General features: G+C 40.6%; 3 protein-coding genes across 4 annotated transcripts in view; 2 read left to right on the top strand and 1 right to left on the bottom strand.

Moving 5' to 3' along the window:
- The window catches only part of farp2 (FERM, RhoGEF and pleckstrin domain protein 2), a 31,989-nt gene extending 21,705 nt beyond the window's left edge, over positions 1 to 10,284 (top strand). Inside the window, exons 14-28 of the mRNA XM_072390132.1 lie at positions 314 to 498; positions 693 to 782; positions 2,262 to 2,395; positions 2,496 to 2,577; positions 2,658 to 2,895; positions 3,293 to 3,423; positions 3,514 to 3,582; positions 3,677 to 3,766; positions 4,453 to 4,535; positions 5,419 to 5,537; positions 5,736 to 5,899; positions 8,521 to 8,628; positions 8,729 to 8,880; positions 8,967 to 9,465; positions 9,501 to 10,284. Coding sequence (XP_072246233.1) covers positions 314 to 498; positions 693 to 782; positions 2,262 to 2,395; positions 2,496 to 2,577; positions 2,658 to 2,895; positions 3,293 to 3,423; positions 3,514 to 3,582; positions 3,677 to 3,766; positions 4,453 to 4,535; positions 5,419 to 5,537; positions 5,736 to 5,899; positions 8,521 to 8,628; positions 8,729 to 8,880; positions 8,967 to 9,060 — 1,739 coding nt within the window. The 3' untranslated portion in view covers positions 9,061 to 9,465; positions 9,501 to 10,284. The remainder of the gene's footprint in view (positions 1 to 313; positions 499 to 692; positions 783 to 2,261; positions 2,396 to 2,495; positions 2,578 to 2,657; positions 2,896 to 3,292; positions 3,424 to 3,513; positions 3,583 to 3,676; positions 3,767 to 4,452; positions 4,536 to 5,418; positions 5,538 to 5,735; positions 5,900 to 8,520; positions 8,629 to 8,728; positions 8,881 to 8,966; positions 9,466 to 9,500) is intronic.
- dtymk (deoxythymidylate kinase (thymidylate kinase)) overlaps positions 1 to 22,117 on the bottom strand; it is a 284,610-nt gene that overhangs the window by 253,227 nt on the left and 9,266 nt on the right. The window lies entirely within an intron of this gene.
- Positions 13,271 to 21,834, top strand: boka (BCL2 family apoptosis regulator BOK a). 2 transcript variants are annotated; one of them, XM_072390155.1, is made up of 5 exons: positions 13,273 to 13,423; positions 13,609 to 13,956; positions 15,404 to 15,532; positions 18,023 to 18,186; positions 20,460 to 21,834. In XM_072390155.1, exons 2-5 carry the CDS (start codon positions 13,743 to 13,745, stop codon positions 20,583 to 20,585), a joined length of 633 nt encoding a protein of 210 aa, XP_072246256.1. In that variant the 5' UTR covers positions 13,273 to 13,423; positions 13,609 to 13,742; the 3' UTR covers positions 20,586 to 21,834. The 2 variants fall into 2 exon arrangements, with proteins under 2 accessions (XP_072246257.1, XP_072246256.1); XM_072390156.1 differs by having other exon boundaries at positions 13,271 to 13,956; positions 19,592 to 20,553.

Raw genomic sequence — 22,117 nt, 5'->3', positions numbered from 1 at the left:
GAAATGTTTTGCAGTGTCCTCTAAAAGGAAATAAGACAGTTCTGGAAAAATACAGGTTAGATGGAGGTAAATTTGACTGATATTTGACTATATGCAGCTTATTATAGAACACTTGTCAGTATGTTGATGGGCTTAGTTCCTCTGTAAGAGCATAACTGTTCACCTCCACCCACACAAAAGATCCCGTTTGACCGGTTTGAGTAGAAGGTTTTCTGTTTGCTTTCCTTATACCTCAGACAATAATCTTGCTATTGCGGGTGATTTATTTTTCTTGGAACGATTTTTTAAAGTTTCACTTTCCTCTCCTCCACAGATTCGGTAGTGGACAGCCCTCAGCTCTCGCCATTCACCTCCAAGGGTCCCCTCTGCCTGTCGCCATCCTTCCAGATATCGACCCTCAGCCTGCCCAGCCAGGCCCCGTCACCCCTGCAAAGCCCCATCCTGAGCGAGGTGGGCAGCAATGCCAGGCTAGAGGAGGATGAGGAGGGCAGGAGGAAGGTACACTGCTTGCATGCCACCTTTCCAACCCTCTGCCTCACAACCACAAAGCCTAGAATGCACAGACTTCGTTTCCAGTGTCATTTATAATGGGATGGGAAGTTTTACTGAGTGCAGTGGAGGGAGAGTAAGTTTTGTTTTGCATTTCTTCATGGTGGGAGTGTTTTTAAACTAACATCCATCTCTTTTCTCAGCGATATCCCACCGACAAGGCCTACTTCATTGCCAAAGAGATTCTGACCACAGAACGGACGTACCTGAAAGACCTCGAGGTCATCACTGTGGTGAGTTTGTAGTCGTAGCAAAATGCACATTTTGCAATGAACATTTCAATTGCATTCACATCAAGTGTGTGTCAAAGAATATTTATTGAAATGGTAAGAGTGAAACTAAATGATACAACAAGTCGTCATGTCCACGTGTAAGACAAATGTGGAGAGAAAACCTCAGGAAGTAGTTTAAAGTAGTTGTGAAGTACAGATTATTCCTAATTTTACCATGTTCTGGGTGACTACTCCATCCTGATTGGCTGGAGGGTGTAGGTTAAAAAGTGTTAATTTACACCTAGGAAAGACATTCCGGTCAGATTGCCTGATGACAGTTCTAAATTATTGCGCTGGCTCAAACGCTAGTTGGTAACGGAGACTCAACGTTATTTCACAGTTTATCACAACAGCAAGACAGACAAAAAACGAGTGATTTGATCATTTCTTTTAACTTACTTGGTGAATGTGATAACTTTGAAGACTGGGATGCAGCAGAAGAAAAAGAGAGAAGAGAATATGAAAAGAAAAAGGAGAAGCAACAGATGGAGGTGATGCCAAATTAGAGGATAACAAGGACGAGATAAACAAAAAAAAAACACGACATGGGCAGTTAAAACACTAAGAGACTACCAGGCTGACAAAGACATGGACATCAACTGTGAAAGCTACACTGCCCCTACTCTCAATGCCATTTTGCGACTGTTTTCTGCGTCTGTCCGGTCGACCAAGGAAAGGGGAGAAATGAAATGGTCCACTCAACTGTGACTGGAAAAAAAAAAATTCACCATTTTAACTTTAATTTGAACTGATTGATTGAATATTTATTTCTTTCGTAAGTGACCATGGTGTAAGCGGGATAATGCCCGACAAGGTGTCCATTATCAGAAATGAATGGACTTTGCGGAAGCAACCGTCCGACCGTTCACGCCTCTGCGTCTGGCATTCATTTCTGATAATGGACACTTCGTCGGACATTATCCCTTACTTCCTTTATGTCAGAGTTTAAATTTTCCATAGGCAGAAGCAGCAGATCGTGGATGTGATCATGAGGAGTTTCTGTTTGCCCTTAAGCACACAAACTGCTATTTTAAAAAAAGGAGGCAAAAAAAAACATATTTTTTGCTAAATTGAGTGACATTAACAAATTCTACTATTTCCATGAACCATTTCTACAGTGCATATCAGAAACGTACTGCAGTCTCTGCTGGAAGATGCACTGTGATTCATCTTGAAGTTGCCCTTTTTTTTTTTTGTATTTTCCTGTCCTATGCACTGAGTAATGCCTTTGTTGGTTGACCATGAAATTTTGGAAGTCATTGACAGCTTGACTTTGAAGTTTTATGAGCATCATATCCAGATAATTTAATTTATTGGCTTTAACAATTTTCTTTGTATAATACTGGACTGGGAAAATGTAGATTTGACATCATTCAGTCCTCCAATCCTTCCTGTTATTAGAAATGGCGAATCAGGTGGTTGTCTCTTTGCTGTTCTCAGTGGTTCCGTAGTGCTGTGATCAAAGAGAACGCCATGCCTGAGGGCCTGATGACCCTCCTCTTCTCCAACATTGACCCCATCTACGAGTTCCATAGAGGCTTCCTAAAGGAGTTGGACCAGAGGCTGGCTCTCTGGTAGGCGCACCTTCGTGTTTTGTGTTGGCTTTAACTGCATGAGGCTCCTGCCTGATGACATGGTGACAAAGACTTGATTTGAAAATCTGTTGTTTCACAGGGAGGGACGCTCAAATGCTCATGTCAAAGGTGATTACCAGAGGATCGGGGATGTGATGCTGAAGAACATGTGTGCTCTTAAGGTAACAGTTATTTGCTCTTGAACTCGTGTCTACTAATTTTTACACTGTTGACTGACAAATGTGTTTGATTTTGTCCCCAGGAATTCACCAACTACCTTCAGAAACACGATGAGGTGTTAACGGAGCTGGAGAAAGCCTCCAAGAGGCTGAAGAAGCTGGAGACGGTTTACAAAGAGTTTGAACTGCAGAAGGTGTGCTACCTGCCCCTCAACACATTCCTGCTCAAGCCCATCCAGCGCCTCATGCACTACAAGCTCATCCTGGAGAGACTATGCAAGCATTATTCCCCTGCCCACCGCGATTATGACGACTGCAAGGGTGAGTGTTTCAAAGCTTAACCTGTTTTAATGAAAAACATTTTGTATGAAGACCTACAATCTGTATTATTATAGCAAATCTTGCATGTGTGAAATAAAACACACGTTTTCTATCTAACTGGACTCCAGTCAGACTAGCCTCTTTCAGAGTTTTGTACTACACATCTGTTCGAAGTGGAACGAGATCTTGTTGGACAAAACATTCAAGTATGTCTAGAGAAGGCCTGCTAACACAAGGACTCTATTTCCTTTCCATAACCCTCAGATTCTGTCTGAGTGGTGGCCTGGGTGTTTACAGGCGAGGGCTCATCTGACTGGAGCCTCTATTTAAGTGACTGTGGAGTCAGTTGATGGCACACATGAATTAACTCTCACAAATTCATTTTACATGTAAATAGAGGCATTGAAGGAAGTGGCAGACATAGCCACTCAGCTTCAGAGCAGTCTTATTCGGCTGGAGAATTTCCAGAAGCTAACAGAGCTGCAGAGGGACCTGATTGGGATCGAGAACCTAACAGCACCAGGCAGAGTGAGTGCACCAACACAGAGCTGAGGGTAGAGGGAGCAGAGAAACCGGCTAAAAAGTACTTGCAGTGTCTGACATGCTTTCCATTTTCAGGAGTTCATCCGAGAGGGTTGTCTGTACAAGCTCACCAAGAAGGGGCTGCAGCAAAGAATGTTTTTCCTGGTTAGTCCAAAACTACCACTGCTTCAGCTCAGAAATAAGATGAATGTTAGTACCTAAACAGTTGTTAATGTTTCATGTGTCATTATCTTCTCAGTTCTCAGACATGCTCCTCTACACAAGCAAAGGTGTTACAGCAACCAATCAGTTCAAAGTGCATGGACAGCTGCCCCTTCATGGCATGATAGTGAGTCTAAAATCTCCAATTCTCCTCACGTTTGTCCCGCTTTAACTTAAATCAGGCCTGCACAGATCCCAGACTGACTGTGGGTATACGGTCAGAAGATTAGTAAACCTGATGATGAGACTTGTCGGTTAAAACGTGTCGACAATGTGCTGAGAAGGGAGGGCACGGGTGTCCTAACTTTTCACATGTCTCTGCTTCACTCCTGGCTGCAGCTCATAGTGCTGGACGCTCCGGTAAGTCCTCTGAGCTCTGCCAGCGTGGATGCCCAAACCCTCCCCTTCTTCTCCCATGCCTGCGTAGACAAAGCAGAAAGGCACACCCAGCAGATTGTTCAAGACGCATAAACATGTTGATATTTTGCTTTTCCAACTGTGATTGCGTAATTATATGGTTTTATAGAAATGACAACAGTGATAAAATATCAGGTGGGCATGGTTATGTGTCAAATTTTTTGTAACTGAGGCACGTTTTTGACTGAAAGATCGAAAAATCGAGTCTGCCATATTTACCTCCAGACATAGAGATGCTGCAGTAGAGGCTCTTTGACAGGCGTCAGTCGGACTTTTTGTATTTATTTCCCTTCTTTTTTTGTCCCTAATGTTAAATCACTCATGATGAGCAATCGTTGTTATTAGATGCTTGCAACTGCTTGTTCCATCTGTTTGTTTTTTTCTTCACTTTTCTAGGTCGAGGAGAGTGAGAATGAATGGTCGGTCCCGCACTGTTTCACAATTTATTCTGCTCAGAGGACCATTGTGGTGGCTGCCAGGTGAGCTGTGAAAGGAAAAGTGGAGGTTTTACCCTCGAGTTTCTTTTCAACCGTGTACAGAGATGCGTCACTGCAGCTGGCATGTTTATAGGACATGGGTTGTGAAATAAAAGCAGGAGCCTTTTATGGTCTTTACGATTAAGAAGTTAGCAACACGTTTTTGAAGGCTTTGAATTAAACCAATGTAGCTTGCCAAATGCTGACGTAACAAATTCCAGTTTTTTTTGTGCCAAGGCTCTGAAGGCAGTGTGCACACCAAGTCTTGCCTCATTCACATGGAAACCCTTTCATGTGTAAAAAAACACAGAATTCTGTAGCTTAGCCTGATAATGTGAGCAACACATCTCTATATTTACCTCTGGGGTTTAGCTATGAGGGTTTTACATTCTCTCTGTTTTGTTTCTATACAAAGTTTTGATCACTGTTCCTACTTCCAGTAAAAAAAAAATATGTATCAAGTTCATCCCCGAGGTCTGGATAAGAGGTCGTATGACTAAAAGAAGAGCTTCGAAGCTCAGACAGATTTCAAAGAAAACCCGCAGGTCCAAAAACTTATTTGGAAAACCCAAACTGTATGTTGCAAGCATCCATCACAGTTTACAGATCATCTTTCTGGTTCAGCTTTGATGGATTGTTCTCACTGGTTTTACCTAAACAGAGCAGTATCTTAGATCACATTTTAAAAACATTTTATTAAGATAATTTTATTTTCGGTGTTATTCTCAGTTTGATTCAGGGTTAAGATTATTGGCTGTTGTTTTTATTTACATCGTACGCTCACTCTACTTTCTAACAGACTGAGTTTACTCTGTTTCTTTTATGCCTCTGTTTCTTATTCACTGAATCATCTTTGATTTAATTTGGTGTTTGTTTGTACTTTCAGCTCTAAAGTGGAAATGGGGAAGTGGATTGAGGATCTGAACTTGGCTATTGACATGGCCAAGAAGTCTCAGGAGAAATCCAGCATCTTCCTTGATCCCGGCCTGAGTGATCGCTCCAACCGTAAGCGCTTTCCACTGTCCTCAGTGACTGCAGCATCTTTAGCTGAAACGTGTGAACTATGTGGCTATTTTGTGTTTTCCTCAGCTTAGTGAAAAGAAAATTCCTTGAGACATGAGCATCCTAAATGTACAGTAAATCCCTCTCCTCCACACAACTTCCTTCCCCTCCTTCCATCTCCCCCTCCTCCTCCTCCCTCAGGATCATCAGATGAGGTTTCTCTGGAGCAGGAGTCGGAGGATGACATGAACTCCTCTCGCACTTCACTGGACAGGCAGACGCATCACCGTGCCAACACAACCATGCATGTGTGCTGGCACCGCAACACCAGTGTGTCTATGTCTGATCACAGCCTAGCTGTGGAGGTACTCCTCCTCTGCCCTCAGGGACATCCACACATACCCATTTACAAACTCAAACACGCATGTAAAAGCTCAAGCCATATTACATTTCAGACACACTTGAACATCATGCTTTATTGCTGCATTCATGTAGAGGGAAAGACGTCTGTTTTCAGCCTGGATCTCTGCATTTAACTTCTTTCTTTCGTTTTTTCTTTAATACTCCTCTTTCTTCGTCCTGTGTTTCTGATGTGTCTACTGTTTATGATGTGTGAAGTCAACTTCTTCTTTTCTGTTCAATTATGTGCATGCAAGAAAACGTTCTCCATCACTGATGTTTTCGCTCTACAGACCTGGAGGATTCTTCTAACTCTCTTCCTTCCCCCTTCCTTCACCTCAAAGCTAACATGCTAACACTCTTTCTGCACATTTTCCTCCTCTTCTCTTTCTTCTCTTCACCTTCTCAGTTTTCGGCTCTCCGACCGCCTCTCCAGAGCTTCCACCTCGTTATCTCCTCGGTCAGGGACAAAGACCAAACACCATCACACATGTTTGCTGGTACCGAAACCAGAACCTATCTCTCACTGATTACCTGCGCGTGAACCAGGTACTCGAGCTCGGGGGTAATGGTGGATCACTGAAATGTCAGGGAAGAGTCGAAACAGAAAACAGCCAAGTGAAAACCCTGTTTCCAGAAAGGTTGGGATGCATTTGGAGAGATGTTAACCACTCTCAGAGACACGAGAGTGCAAACAGTTCAACAATTGAAGAATAATTATTTCATAAAAGGATTTGCATAAAATTGCAGAGAATTTAGAATTTTGATGATCACATTTTCAGAGCATGTGAAACTATAGTCACCGAACACATTTTTGTGGTTGTATCCTCGCATGCAAGTTAAAACACTTCTTTGCCAAGAGAAGAACATATATGGACAAGATCCAGAGATGCAGCTGCCTTCTTTGGACTTAAGTTAATTTAGAATGGACTGAAGTGAAGAGGTCCTGTGGTCTGCAATAATAACATTTAAGATTCTTTTTGGAAATCATGGACACTGGCTACTTTGTGAGCAGCTGGATACTCAAGATTACTGTAAGACCACAATCCCGAGAGTCCATTTTGTTACGCTCCAAGCTATTCATTTGTCATCGCAACATAATGGTCTGAACCAGTCGGCGTCCTCCCATGGTAGCTCCAGGCAGGTTTTAGGTGTGGGACTCGCACCTCTCACTCACTTCTCAGGCACTTTGTTGATCTGATTAATTGAAGTTGGAAGAATTTGAACTGCTTGTCCTTTCTCGAGCAACTTCCCTCGATGTTTCTGTGTCAGAAACTGTCTGGAGCAGATTAAAATACTTCATCGTCTGAGCTAAAAAGAGAGGGATGTTTCAAAAGCTCACAGGGACTATTCGTGCTTGTGACTTGGCTAACATGCATATCTTTCAGGGCACCAATAATGTTGAACAACATATACAGGTTTTTCAGCAACCTATGCCGACATGCAGACATCTGTTTCAGAGGAGGCCATGATTATTTCAACAAGACTAAACCAAACCAGATTCTGCATATTTCACAGTAGCATAAGCTCTGTAGTGAGAGTCAGAATGCCAAAGTGGTCCAACTGCAGTCCAGACTGTCATCTACTGAAATTATTTAGTGCATCATAAATAGAAAATATTTATGATGCCTCTGCTTGAAAAAGCAGAGGCCCTGAAATTAGAATGGGGAAAGCCTTTCACGTCTAATACCACTGCAAATTGTCCCCACTGTTCCTCAGTTAAAAGATGCGTCAACACAGTGGTGAACATATCTTTAAATCTGGCCTGGTCTGTTTTATAGCTGCATTGTACACCACGTTCCAGCTTTTTTGGAAACAGGATAATAGTAATAACAGCTAATATGATGAAATTTGCTGATAAACAAACATTGTTAGTGTTTATTAGTTCATGTCTGGATGGTATTACACAGCATCCTTTGTGTCCCAAGAGATGCTTTGCACACAAATGAAAGTATCCATTTCAATCTGGACTTCCCTATAGTATAAAAAAAAAAATCTAAAATTTGTTTTTAAAAGCCAAAACAAAAATAAATGCTTGAATATAAATATGTGATGGCGACATAAGGCTATGGAGCATAGAAAAAAACAAGCCAACTCATACAGACGAACAAAATCGGCCTGATTTTTAGTTCTTCTCAATTAGATATTGTCCCAAATTTTCAAAGAGACATATTTTTTTTAAATCGGAAGGGAAAAAAATTAAAGACAGTTTGTTAAATTGCAACCAGACTTCTTCTCAATCAGGTCGTTAAACAAAGAGGTCATGCTCTGTTTTTCACAACAAAGATCATCATTATGCACTGACAAGTTGGATCAGTCAAAGCTGCTCGTTTTGGTCTGTAGACCAAATGAAAATGGAGGTTTACTGGTAGTCTTTGTGGGCCTGTGCATGAGGCAAACCTGCTCCATCACACTAGAACACATCAAACTCAAAGGAAAAAGTTTATTCAGAATGGCTGCGTGCATCAACACTTCATTTCCATAATCCTCAGTAACACAGAAAGAACTATGAATTCAGATTAGCTCTAGCCATTTATCCAACTATCGTGTGTAAATTTGTTACCTTCTTCTCTTTCTATCGCTGTAGAATCAGCTGTCAGGGTACCTCCTGAGGAAGTTCAAGAACAGCAATGGCTGGCAGAAACTCTGGGTTGTTTTCACCAACTTCTGCTTGTTCTTCTACAAAACTCACCAGGTCAGCCGACACATCTTCAGTTTTATTTCTGTCGCTCCTGCTTGGATTTGCGACCATATGACAACGTGTAACTGTGGTGAGGGCGATTTGTCGTTTGCAGGACGACTTCCCGCTAGCTAGTCTCCCGCTGCTCGGCTACACAGTGAGCACCCCCGAGGAGTCGGACAGCATCCACAAGGAGTACGTCTTCAAGCTGCAGTTCAAGTCCCACGTTTACTTTTTCAGAGCAGAGAGCGAGTACACCTTTGAAAGGTGCGTTTTTTTTTCCCCCAATTTGTGTTTCCTCTAACAACGGGTCAAACTTAAGTTGTGTGGTAGTAACTTTGTCCTCCTCACAGATGGATGGAGGTGATCAAGAGTGCTGCGAGCACCACGGGACGGATGAGCCTGCTCATACCTAAAGGTGGTCCCATGGAGATCAACGGAAACTGAGTTGAGCATCATGTATCCAGAGGCTGGGCCTCTGGGAAGTCGTATTCTAAGTGAAGCAAAGATTTGAACAAAAACAACTGGAGACTGAATGATACTGCCAGGTGAAGCGTTAACATTTCTTGGCTTCATTCTTATTGTTTGTGCTTTTTTTTTTCTTCACTAGTGATATAAATGGTAACATTTGTTTCAGTATAAGGGATATAATGAAAGGGAGATGTGCACATTATTATCAGGTTTTTTGCATGTGTAGTTCTCAGTTTGGTTGTTCACATACACTGATGGGACCAACCGCAACACAAAGGGCTTCAATTTCTGGCTTTTTGAAGGACTTGAGCACAGTACGACTGAAACTTTACTGGGTATATTACTGTGATACAGATGAGCTAGAGTATGTGGGACATGAAGGTGGAGCCGGTATGTGCTCTGCTCTTCGTTATTAGACGGAGTCGAGAGATGTGTTCGTGCGACGGAGGCGAGTGGAAAGTTAATGACATGTTAAACCAAGTTGGAGATTTGAAGTTGGGAAGTTCTGTGGAATTCATGCTGCTGTTCTGACCAGTGCTTCAGTGTTTTTTTTTTTTTTTTTTTTTTTAACAGCTGGCGTAAGCAGGGTTTATTCCTAAAAACTGATGCCAGTCCAATTTGTTGTTTCTCTGCCTGCTAATGGAAGGATGCAACCAGTGTTTAAAAAGAGAGCTGTTCTACTTAATACTCCTGATTAGTTAGGCATCTTTGTGGCCAGTTTGGTGCTATATATGTTTCTAATATCAATTATAATCAAATGTATCCTGCTTTATTTTACATAGGGACAGCAGTAGAACATACTGTGGAATGGTGACGACTGAAGAACATATTTTGAAGTACTTTATGGCGTCTTCTTGTGTAAGGCTGTTAAAGATAAATGGGAGCTGACTTTGTATAGGGACAAGTGACAGTCAATTTACATAAAATCATGGTATTATTTGTGATGTATTTTCTATGAAGACTGGAATCTTTATCCTCGGTGTGTGTATGAATGGAGACCCAAACCTCCCGTGCCTCTGGAGCTTTAAGGGAAGGTGATGATGGAGGCCATCTGTAAACCGTTAGATATTCTGTGCATACGAGACTGACATATTACTCCTATTTATTGTAGTGTCGTCAAACCCATGCTCGTGAATGCCCTCATATGGACTTTGTGTAATTCCATTGAAAACCTGACAAATAAACTGAGTTTGAATCGTGCCTGTGGCTTTTGTTTTTGGTCAATTCTTTTCTCCGTCCTAATCACTTTACAGTCCAGAACCTTCATTCCTTAGATTACTAAGACGCTGTGTTTTTGTCACATTAAACATTTTCACAAATTGCTTTATCCTTTTAAATTTGAGCCACAGTCGACTACTAACTATATGTAATAGATGCCGATAACCTTCATGTATCTAGGAAATCAGTAAAGTTGCACCTTTTGTAAGATTTTTTTTTTCTTGTGAATTGAGGATGCATATACAGCTGCAAACTATCAAAACAAGGGGGGGTCATGATTTGTGGTTTCAAATTACTGGGAAATTTACAGGGTAATACAGTTGCTTATGTGCCAAAACAAAAAAGCTGTATGCATGAATGTAGTCCACGTAAAGTCGAAGGGAGTTGATGCTTTTCTTACTGAGCCTTTCTCCCGATCAAGTAGACAAGTTACAGTTTGTAGAGTTGGACTTTGCAGCTACAGTATCAACAGTGACTATAAAATCTGATGTAAGCCACTCATAAATGAGCAGGGCATTCCTCAGGCATGTCCAAACAGCTTTAATGGTGGGTGTGGTGGCTTCCCCAGAAATGTCAATATCACTTGTCTGCCAAGAAGATCTGTTCAAACAGTTTTCAGTTGGGGTGTGGAGAAGGTGTGGATCTAATCACTGGCTGCTGTGATTTTGACCATGTTTTTTTTGTTGTTTTTTTTCATCAACTGCAATATAAATTTGATAGGTTTTATTCATCAAATCAACTATCTTTATCAGGCCTAATTGTTTATAGATTACAACTTCACATTCCCGTCTTGACAAACACATAAATCATGTTGCTTTCATTGTGGCAGAGATGCTTATCATGGCTAACTCTTAACACTGCTTTAGTATGTCGGAGGGCACACAATCTTTCCTTCTTTTAAATGCATTATGAGAGAGAGACGCAACGTGGGATTATTTGACCCTCTGAAAGGTACAACACCAGCAGGTCTGTATGGAGACCCAGAGAAGTTACCAGAAAGGAGAAAATTGAAATGCATAGAGAAAATGATGTCTGTACACTGAATAAAGCTACAGCTATGACTTAGTTAGCTTAGTACAAAGACAAGAAACAGGAATGCCCAGCTATTTTTCTAAGAAATTTAAGAGTTGGCATGTTAGCTTTAGCCAGTGTAGCTTAAAGGTGATAATCCTATTGAATTTTACAGAAAATGAGAAAAAGATTAGGTGATTATAAATTGTTATCATGTTCATACTGAGCATGTTTGAATCTACAGTATTGATAACATATTGAAACTCCATGTTAGGATTTCTGTGTTTGACATAGTTTTTAAACATTACTGCTTTGATAGATTTGTAAATTACTGAAAGCTATCAGTGTCACCTACAATGAGGACTTGCCACTGCTTTGATTTGTTAAGAAAGTTCTGAAAAAAAAGATTTTACCAAGTAATGCTGTCTAATATATTTGAACTGCTATGCTTTCTTCTATAGGTTGTTCAACGTTTCCATTAAATAAAACTCTAAATGTGTTTGGCAAGTACATTTGTATGATAAATTTAAACTCCTTCCTGACAATGCCACTTGACTGAAAAAAAAAACTTTTCCTTGTTTTGTACGGGTGTTTTTGGACTTCAACAACCTTTTCATAGTCTTTAAAACTATAGGAGGGTGTCCCAACTTCTCTTTGGGACACTAATGCACACCATTAGAACTGTGGCCAACCGAAGTTCAAAGAACTCCTTTTATAGGCTCTTTTGTAGCTTTTGAGTTTGAGCTTTCTCAACAGGAACCATCTGTCTCATAACTGTACTGTTATTGGTCCAGATGATACAAGTGTATTAAGCCTGTTTGAACAGACAAAAACAAAGCCAGAACTAGCCATTACAATGTGGCCTTTAAATTGACCGTAGGAGTGAGTGTGAGTGTGTATGGTTGTTTGACTGTGTGACCTGTCCAAGATGTGCATTACCTCTCATCCAATGACAGCCGGCATTGGAAATGTACATATTAGCTGGATTTACCCATTTAATCATTAGAATTACCCCTTTTATACTCACAAAGTATGACCTTTTATTTGACAGTGGGGGGAAGGTCAGCATGACATGTGGCATCATGTGTTTTCATTTTATAGTTACATCTATGAAGGATGCCAGATATAAAATAGTGGATTCCCAAAGAGCCCGTCTCGACATGGTATGCAGTGTGTCCTTAGGAGATGTGAGCCAGACAAGTGGAGGATAAAAGAAGAAGTGTCAGGCCTAAAAAAACCCAACTATGAACAGTATATGAAAGTGATGTCATAAAGAAAGAGGAAAAAATCCAGCAAAGGCCTGACACAGGACCTGAGAGATGCATCTGGATCTTCAGTTGATACCGTTCCCTAAAGCCTCATCAGAAATGGTCTCCATGGAAAAATGGCAGTCCAGAAGCCATTCTTAAAGAAGGGAAACAGGGAAGAAGAGCTTTGGAATGTCCTTCAAGAAGCCTGAAGAACTACTCCTGAAGACTACTTAAAGAAATGACTAGAACGCTTCTCTAAGAGGTCTCAGGCTGTGTTGAAGAATAAAGGTGCTCATTAGAATGGTTAAAAAAAAAAAAAAATCTGGTTTTGCTTATATATTGTATTTCCATTTATGTTTGCATGGGTTTTGATCAATCACTGCACCCATTTCCAGTTTTACTCCTAATATATAAAGAGATGAGGGGTGACTCAAGACTTTTGCAAGGTCCTGCATGGATTCACTGCATGTTGTCTGCCTCGCAGCATCTGATCTGTAGAACAAACTAGAGCAGTGTTTGTTTTATTGATGTCTTTGTGCTGAAGACACCTTTAATAAAAACAATTTATTTAATAGCAGCTGGATCACGTCTTGTGTGTGTGTGTGTGTGTGTGTGTTGCATGAAGTTGGATGAGGGCAGAGGGGAGGGGCTTTTATTGTTGCTGACTTTCTCCGCCTTTGGACTCCACAATAAGTGCCCTTAGAAGGAAAGCCAGTCAGACTGTAAACTTGCGAGCATTTTTGCGCTCAGACTGGTTGAAAACCCTCAGTTGTAAAAAGTCAGAGAAAAAAAAATACTTTTTTGCTCAGTCACAAGATAACTTATTGTCGTTGGGCCTTAGTAGACTATCTGTATTTTGGGTAAGTTTAGCTTAATTAAATTGTCCTTTACCATAAGTCCGTGTGCGCACACCTTTATAGCTTCATGGCAAATGTTTCCTGGAGTTCCAGCCGGTCCTTCGGTAGACTTGGTAGCGTTGGCAATCGGGAGGCTTTATCCGGGCCATCAAAAGATATCCACAACATAATCCGCGTGTTTGTTGCAGGATAATCTCCAGAATCCATTCTATCTAATACAAGCGAGGGAGCGGTGAGGGTGTCTGCTGGGGAGAAGCGGCCGCTGAGCGTCGCTTGAAGGGCGGAGAGGTGAGCTGCGCACTCCGCGGCGGATGACAACAGCATGGAGATGCTGCGCCGCTCATCCGTGTTTGCCGCTGAAGTGTTTGACCGGTCGCCTACCGACAAAGAGCTAGTGTCCCAGGCCAAGGCACTGTGTAGAGACTACATCCACTCCAGGCTGAACCGAGCCGGGATCGGCTGGTCTAAGCCTGAACACGGACTGGCTGCGTCAGGTGGGACGCTTGGAGATATATCGTCAGTCCTCCTGTGGCTGGGTGAGTTGTTTTTCTTTCAGTTAAAATTAAAAAAAAAAAACAGTATAGCTGATTAAACAGAGGCTAGAGATCGCTCTAAAAACTATGTTTGGTTTTATTTACATCGTCCAAAGTCTTATTGTCTGCCTGAGCTTCTGTTTTTGCAAAAATTGAGACACTGGTAAACTGAGAGGGACTCTGGGTTTTAGGAGTCTTATAGATTTTCTATTTTATTCTAAGCCTCAAGTGAAATGCGTTCTACTATTGCTTAAACTCGGCACTCAAAACATGACAATTTGAAGTCAATAGAAACTGAGGAATATGTGAGAAAATCACATATAATTTCAACTAAAAGCCTGTAAAATAAGAGATGATCTTATAAATTCTTATCAAGAGAAACAACCGTACCACTTAACTGATTAAAAAAAAGGCATAAAACTGAATAGAATATGTTAAGGTTAAATCAAAATCATTGGTGAAGTGGAGCATTAGATAATCACAAGTTTATCTTTCATTTTAAGTTACACAACTGAGAGGGATTCCCAGGAATCCTCTTAGATGTTTGTCTGTGCAGAGGGCATGCCCACAGGCAGATAGATCACAGGTGGCTCTTCCAGTTTGAGGTTTTGATTTGTCATCTGAGGTTTTCAGCCCACCTCCCCTCCAGGTTGCTTGGAAATTCAATGGAATCTCAGACTTGTAGGAAACTGAAACTAAGAAACTAGTCAGGAATAGAACTAGAGTCCAAAAGAGACACAAAAAGTACAACAAAGTATATTTAGTTATAAGTTATATAAGTTATAAGTCTTTATAAGAAAATAATTCAATGTTGTGTCCCAGCTGAGCTTTAGCTAAGGAAATGGATATTGGTTTTGTCAGTATTGTAAATATGTGGCTGCAGCCAAAAGTTGCTCAAAGACTGGCTGCAGGGGGAACAAGCTGACATGACTATGGTCAAAAATCCACCTAAATCCCCCTCGTTGCAAGCTTATTAACTGAGGTGTAATAAGAGGCAGCTAGTTGGCATCACCTGTAAATGTAGAATTCAACCATGTGACATCTGATGAATGACTATTTTGAGGTCTAAGTGTTGTTTACAGTTTAAGTCGAGTGTAAAGCTAACACTAACACAATTACGTCTTTATAAAAGTGCTATTTGCCTAAAGTTTGTTATCATTAGCTTGTATCAGCTATCTCATTTATCACCATGTACTGTATACATGTGGTCTTACTAGATCAGTTGTAGTTGTAGCAGCAAAACACATGAATGTATTGATTTGAGCATGATGGCCTTTTTCAGTCCCATTTAATGGAACCTTTTTCTATATAAACTGAATAAGTTTAATTATTGCTTCCTTTAAAAGTTTCACAGCCCTGCTTGAACAGTCTGTATATTCGCTAGCTGAAAAGCCAGTCCAACGGGCAGTGAGAAAACCTGAATAAGTTTAATTTCTTTTGTTTTGGGCAGGTGATGAGTTGGAGTACCTTCGTCCCAACGTGTACCGTAATGTAGCGCGGCAGCTGAACATCACGGTGGCATCAGAAAGTGTGGTGTCTGACGCCTTCCTGGCCGTTGCAGCAGACATTTTTTCCACAGGTATGTCTTGTTCAGGGGAATCATGCACGCTTGCATCAGAGGAACTAACTTAACTGAAAACAAAGGAAGATGTTGTCCTGTTTAAGGAAGTCACTTTGCTTATCATTGAGAAGAAGGAACTTTAGAGTTTGAGGCATATACAACTGAGATATTGAGATTCTGTGGAACTTATGGTATTTCTCCTATGATACGTTTGTATTGAATTACAATAGAGTTTCTGTAACATTTCCCCTGTAAAATAAACAAACTCTAAAATAACAACCTTCTTTTTCCAAGTAAACATGTTCCACACCTCCCACATAGGTTAACCACTGAATTCCTGATTAGTTAGAGATATTTTGGGGCTGTCATTATCCTTTGACAGGAAAGAACTGTTGGGAAAAACATTCAGTCCATATTAGGTTAACATGTTGCTAGAGTGTGTGATTGTTACAGACAGTTTGGACCCTACCCAAGGAGTTTAGTCATGGGTCTCAGCTGGCTTCTTCCTCAGGGAATATGACAAAGAGATCTGCAGCAAAGGTGATTAAGAGTCAAACTGGGGAAAATCAGGTTAGTCTAGTCCACAGTAACATGCCTGGTTAGTCTGAAAAATAACATGAGGTCAAATTAAAGATTATCCATCTTAATTCGGACTTAAAAGGTCTTCTGGGCACAATGACTGATGCACAAAAATCCGTTTAATAGTTGGGGGAAATGTAGCCAGTTTACAGGTTTAAAACAAACAAATAAACAAAAAAAAAACATCAGTTAATGCAATGTAAATATGGACAAACAGCAAAGATGACTAAACAAGTCACTGTGAAGAGGAAGTCCTGTGTGGCTGTGGCTGTGGCTGCAGCTGTAGATTATGTCCACAAACGTGTCTGATCCTCATGAGCTCGGTTACAAATGTCATGCTACTGTCTGAAAGTTACAAAATGTAGGGATAAAATAATAACAGCATATCAACATACAGCAAAATGAAATTTATGATGAACCCACTATAAACTTTACTCCCAGTTCTCCTCAGCTCTGTCATACTTTTAGTTCCACAGTCTATAACTTCACATCTTTGGTTCAGTCTTGTTAGTCTTATCATTGTAACTGCAAAGAAAACAATAAAATGCCAAATGAGCAAAGCTAGCAGCTAGCAGCTAGCTTGTAAAGGTAGTGGAGCATTTAGGTGTAATCAATGTGATTTCAGTTTAAAGGAACATCTTAGATAAACCTAGATAAACCTAAATTCACCAGTTAGTAAATGCAAACAAGCATTTAGGTGAAACTTTGAACAGTTAGTTTTGGTTCTATTGTCCACAACTTAGCTTTTTTTGGTTCATTTGCTTTGTTCAGTACAGACATTTAAAGGAGTCATAAAATAATAGTAAGACAGACAACCGTCTGGGCTCACACACACCTACGCCCAATTGGGAGCGAGCATGCTGCTTTTTTTGTAGTTAAAATACACACACTGCCTATATGGATGACTCCCTGATCACAATAAACTTTTTTTTCTTTGGGGAAATTACTCTAAGTAAAGTAGCATAATAAGAACATTTATCACCTTGTGTGATGTATTGTGTTTTTGAAATAAGAATCGCTTTTTTATTTCACTCCAAAGTTTACATTTGATTAATTCATTTCAAGATAGTCAAAACTGTAGTACTACTACTGCCTCGTAAAACTGACTCCAGCAGCTGAATGTTGCTTTTATGTTGTCTCATGCTTAAGGTTTTATGATTGTTGTTGTTTGATTTGGTTGATGACAGTTGGATGCTAGAGCACAGACAGACAGAACTGGGCAGACTTACAGTTTTACTTTTAGATCTTTCATTCATTTACATTTTTTTTTCAGTGGTTTCAGTGGTGTTGCTATCTATCTTCATCAAAGAGTTTAAACTATAGTTTAGGTGTAAAAAAATAACTAACTTCATGCACACTCTTTCTAATGCAGACAGTAGTTTTAAAAATGCAGACAATTCTCCAAAGATTTCACCATTAAAGAAAAACATGACCTCATTTTATGAGATTCTAGGAATACAGAATCAGAAGACAGTTACAGACAATAGATGGATCAGGGGCTCAGAATGGGTGGTCAGTTAGACATATAAACACCACAGAAATAGTCTGATTGTAAATGGTATGGCAGCAGAGACAAACGCTTAGCATGCACACTAAGTGGGAAAAATGATCTGCTCTCTAATCTAGCGAGGCGTACTGCCTGCCTGCTGTCCCAAGCCTTGTGTTTATGTTTCCTTCTTTGTGGAGCAGAGAGGCATGCAGGCCTAATGCCGGCTGCTGAGGTTTGATAATGAGTTCACTCATCTATTAACAGAGCTGCTGAAGGAGACATTTGCTGCACTAAATCCAGCTCCAAATATATAAAAACCTTATATCATTTGCATGATTCAACAGTTTGTTTGTACTAGAATGCTGGACATCACTAACTCTGACCGAACTCGAGGAAAAGTTTATTTTGCTCTTAGCTCCACAACTTGTCCCTCTCATCAGGTGTGACATGGGGAAAGGTGGTTTCCTTGTATGCGGTAGCGGGGGGCTTGGCAGTGGACTGTGTGCGGCACGGACATCCCGTTATGGTCCACACCATTGTCGACTGCATGGGGGAGTTTGTCCGCAAGAGTCTCATCCCATGGTTAAAAAGGAGAGGGGGCTGGGTAAGGGAAACCTTTAATACATTTTCGTTTGTGTGGTTGCTTTAGTTTGTGTATGAATGTTACTAATAATGAAACTATGCAGTCAATAGTAACATGACAGGGAACTGAAAGTAACAGCCCACATTCATGGGCTTCCCTGATAGTGAAATAAAAGAACCATTTTCAATCTTCTATATCGCCTTATTTAGACATGTGGGGGAAAACATTTGCAGTTTGCTGTTGCAAAGAAAAGCTTTGCGATGGTAGTTTTAAAAAAAAGTGCAGATCAGCCTTCAAAGTGCCCATACAGTGCCCATTTTCTGCACTGGTTTGGAATGCTGTGTCGCTGGAATGATTTCACTTATAATTGTCCAGGATGTACCCTATGTACCCTGCCTCTCGCCCAATGACAGCTCGGACTGCCCCCCCCCCAGGATTTCAGTGTTATACTTTGTTAGTCATTCTTGGAGAACTGCTTAGAGAAGTTTTCAGTTCCTCCACACTAGAGCGTACACAAGCTGATGTATTTCTTTTTCCACACAGAAGCTCTATGGAATTTAGGTCAGAGTTCTAAGAGGGCCAATCACCAATGTTGAGAGATCACACAGAGACAAATGACCACACACACATTCACTCCTAAGGACAATTTTTGAGACACCAGTTAACCTCACATGCATGTTTTTGGACAGTGGGAGGAAGCCAGCGTACCTGGAGAGAACCCACACATACAGAGGGAGAACATGCAAACTCCACACAGAAAGGCCCCAGCTGAGAGTTGCTGTGAGGCAACAGTGCTAACCACCACACCACCGTGCAGCCCTAGAGAGCCATTAATGTTACTCAAATAATTTGGTTCCTGTTCCCTTAGTACATTCTGGTTGGAGTTCCTCCTCTGGCTTCCTCTATTTAAACCTTCTACTGGCTGAATTTAGGCTGATTTTGAAGAATGGCACGTCTAAATCTGCTCTTACTGATCCTGCTTCAAACAGTCTGTTAGTTCTGCTATATTTGGTCGTTCTAAGCGATCTTTGCAGCCGTTTCCTACTGATCCAGAGCAGCAGACTAGCTCTATCCGAATTCAATTAGTGAGGTTTTTTTTCCAACAGTCAGACATAAAATGGCTTGAGCTTATGCTTATGCTAATGCAGGACAGTGGATAATTTTCCGTAGAGTCCTGCTTGTGGGAAAAGCCCCTCTGATAAAGTTTTGGAGACAAAAGGTAAATCAGACAGATACAATAAAGAGACTTGGGTTCAAATTAGAACATCTGACAACGTGCTTCTGTCTGTTTTGCTGGAAAGTGAACAAATGAGCACCCAGGCCTGTCATGTTTTGAGGATAAATGAAGTGTAACAAAATGAAGAACACTGAATTGTATGAATGACCTCACAAGGACAAACAAGGGACCTGTTTTTCACTGCTGCAGCCCAAACCCAGACCAAGACCTTTTACCCTGTGATGATGTCAGTAAATTGTAAACCTAAGAACACCGTAACTGGAAGAACGAGAGGAGCTGAAGAGGGAAAAGTGTTCAGCGTCAGGACTGACACTAAACTGTGCGGTCTGTGGTATATCACTGTCTGTGAAGATAGTTATATAAGTAGACTGGTAAGTCGAAGACTTGCTGAGAGTTCTTTGGCTTTGGAAGAACTTATTGTGGGCTACTTTAAAATCTTCTCACAGTAAATTCTTAGAATAGTGACAAATCAGGAGCATATGTCGGATTCATTACTTCTTCTTTTCACTGTACAGTACTTAGATGAGTGAAGAAAGGAGAAACCAGCATAAAGTGCCTAGGTGCTGGCTTGCTACAACTTCAGTGCAACTTGGTGTCAGTTCTGAAAGTCTCTGGAACACTACTGAAGGGATGGAACACCATTCTTTCAAAAGATATTTCCTCATTTTATATTTTGATGAGAGACAGATGTTCAGCTGGGTTGAGATCTGAATCATATGCCCCAACATACGATTCAAATAATTTTCAAGGATACTGGCATTGTCCCCCTGGAAGAAACCTTTCCCAAGTGTTTCATGGTAGGATAAAGATACCCCCCACCAACTTGATTTGTAGCTCCACTTATTTTTCATGGAACAAGTAGACCCAAACCATCCTAGAAAAATGCTCCCCAACGCATAACAGAGCCACCTAATCCCCTTACTGGAAGGGACAAGGTTTCAAATTTTTCTGGTCATTGTCACCAATCTGTACTTGTAGATTGCATTCTCCATGTGACTTTGTGTTGTTAGATCTTAGAATTTGACCTCATATGAATTTCTCTGGTGTTCTCTCACAGGTGGATGTCACAAAATGTGTGGTGAACACTGATCCAAGCTTGCACTCTCACTGGCTGGTGTCTGCTGTCTGTGCCTTTGGACACTACTTGAAGGCTGTTGTGTTTTACCTCCTCAGGGAGAAGTGAAAGACTGAGTCACAAACTGGATTCTGAGACGACAGACCAGCACTGTATACAGTACCACCACCACTAAAGCATCCACTGTTTTGGATCATGTTTACACTCATTTGCACTGTACCTTTATTGATGAACACCTACCCATTTCACAGAATTTAACTCCACTTGTTCTATGGGCTTCCACTTGTCTATTTATTATTAGTGCTTATATTAAGGCACACCTGATGTGAATGTACACAATCACCCTCTGTAGACCTTTTTAGCCTTTTGTTTTTTCTTCAGACTGTAGAACTGCTGGTATTGCTGCCTGTGTGGTAGTGACTTGCCTTCCCCCTAGTGGTAACAAATAGTAACTGCTTTTCATTGGTATGCAAACTGAGAAACTTCCTCAGCATGTTGGGGCTAAGAGATAAGACAAAATTATCGATAGAGTGTTGAATGACAGCAGCCATAAAAGTGTACTTTGCTATATAGAACATCAGTTCTCTCTATTTCATTGCTTTATAATGCTCATCACAATAGTCAGTCTCTTCCTAACATTTATCTTTCACACTTTTGAATCACAATATGTAAAAGTAATGCAAAGCTAAACAGGTCATAGTACAGTCGGTCTGTGTGTACTAGCCACTTCTAATGATCTTTTACTACCAAATTTGGGAAGAAAAATGTAACTCTTTGGCTAAGGGTCCATTGACTTACACCTGGATCAACTAGGGTGTCTTAAATTGATTAAACGTTAAAGAGTTGTACCTTTTCCGTACTCAGTGCTATTATATTTTAGGGAGGAGCATTTCAATTTCCACAAAAAGGGGAAAATATTTTCTAAGATTATCAGAATAAGTGTTTCCTCTGCCTTTATTTTTCACTGTGAGGCTGCATGTTATGTTGCTGTACTGTAATTACAGTAACATAAGTTGCAGCATGTTACTAAGAGCACTTTGATGCAGTTGCAGTTTGTGCATATAAATTATTCCATGAATAATTGTACTTTTATGTGGCACATAGCACTAAACGACATACAGAATAGGTGAATGTTTGTCCGTCATCTGCAACTGTAAGTATTAACAATAAAAATGGTTCTTACAAGTGTGGCATCATTTGTTCATTTAAATGGGGACATGAGAGATTTCGCTTTGCAGCCTTTTTGCAGAAGGTAAGGTCATGCAGCACCAGATAAAATATCTTGGCTTTCTTAATAGCAGTATTATGTGGCTCATTTGTAGAAAATTAATGTGGAATGTGTTATGTAATAAGACATTGCAATATTTTCCTTATTTTGATTAAAAATGAGAATGTGAATTTCTGTGGCCCTTTATTCAAATGGGGATACATTTATGCAAATACAATTTCAATATACAGATCATTTGCCATTTGAACAGGCCCAAAAACCGATCTGTGACACATTCTGTCCAGGATTTAAGGTTATTGAATATGTTCATATGTTATTATATGTATTTGGATTGTTTATGTTTATGCATTTATCCAAAGCAACTTACAGGTAGGGTAAGGGGGTCTTGCCTAAGGACCCCTACTGGTGGTAG

Source organism: Leuresthes tenuis, unplaced genomic scaffold (assembly GCF_036924035.1).
Source record: "Leuresthes tenuis unplaced genomic scaffold, fLeuTen1.0.hap1 SCAF_7, whole genome shotgun sequence".
Classification (NCBI taxonomy): domain Eukaryota; kingdom Metazoa; phylum Chordata; class Actinopteri; order Atheriniformes; family Atherinopsidae; genus Leuresthes; species Leuresthes tenuis.
Note: the sequence above shows the minus strand (reverse complement) of the source record. Positions and strands in the feature narration are given on the sequence as shown.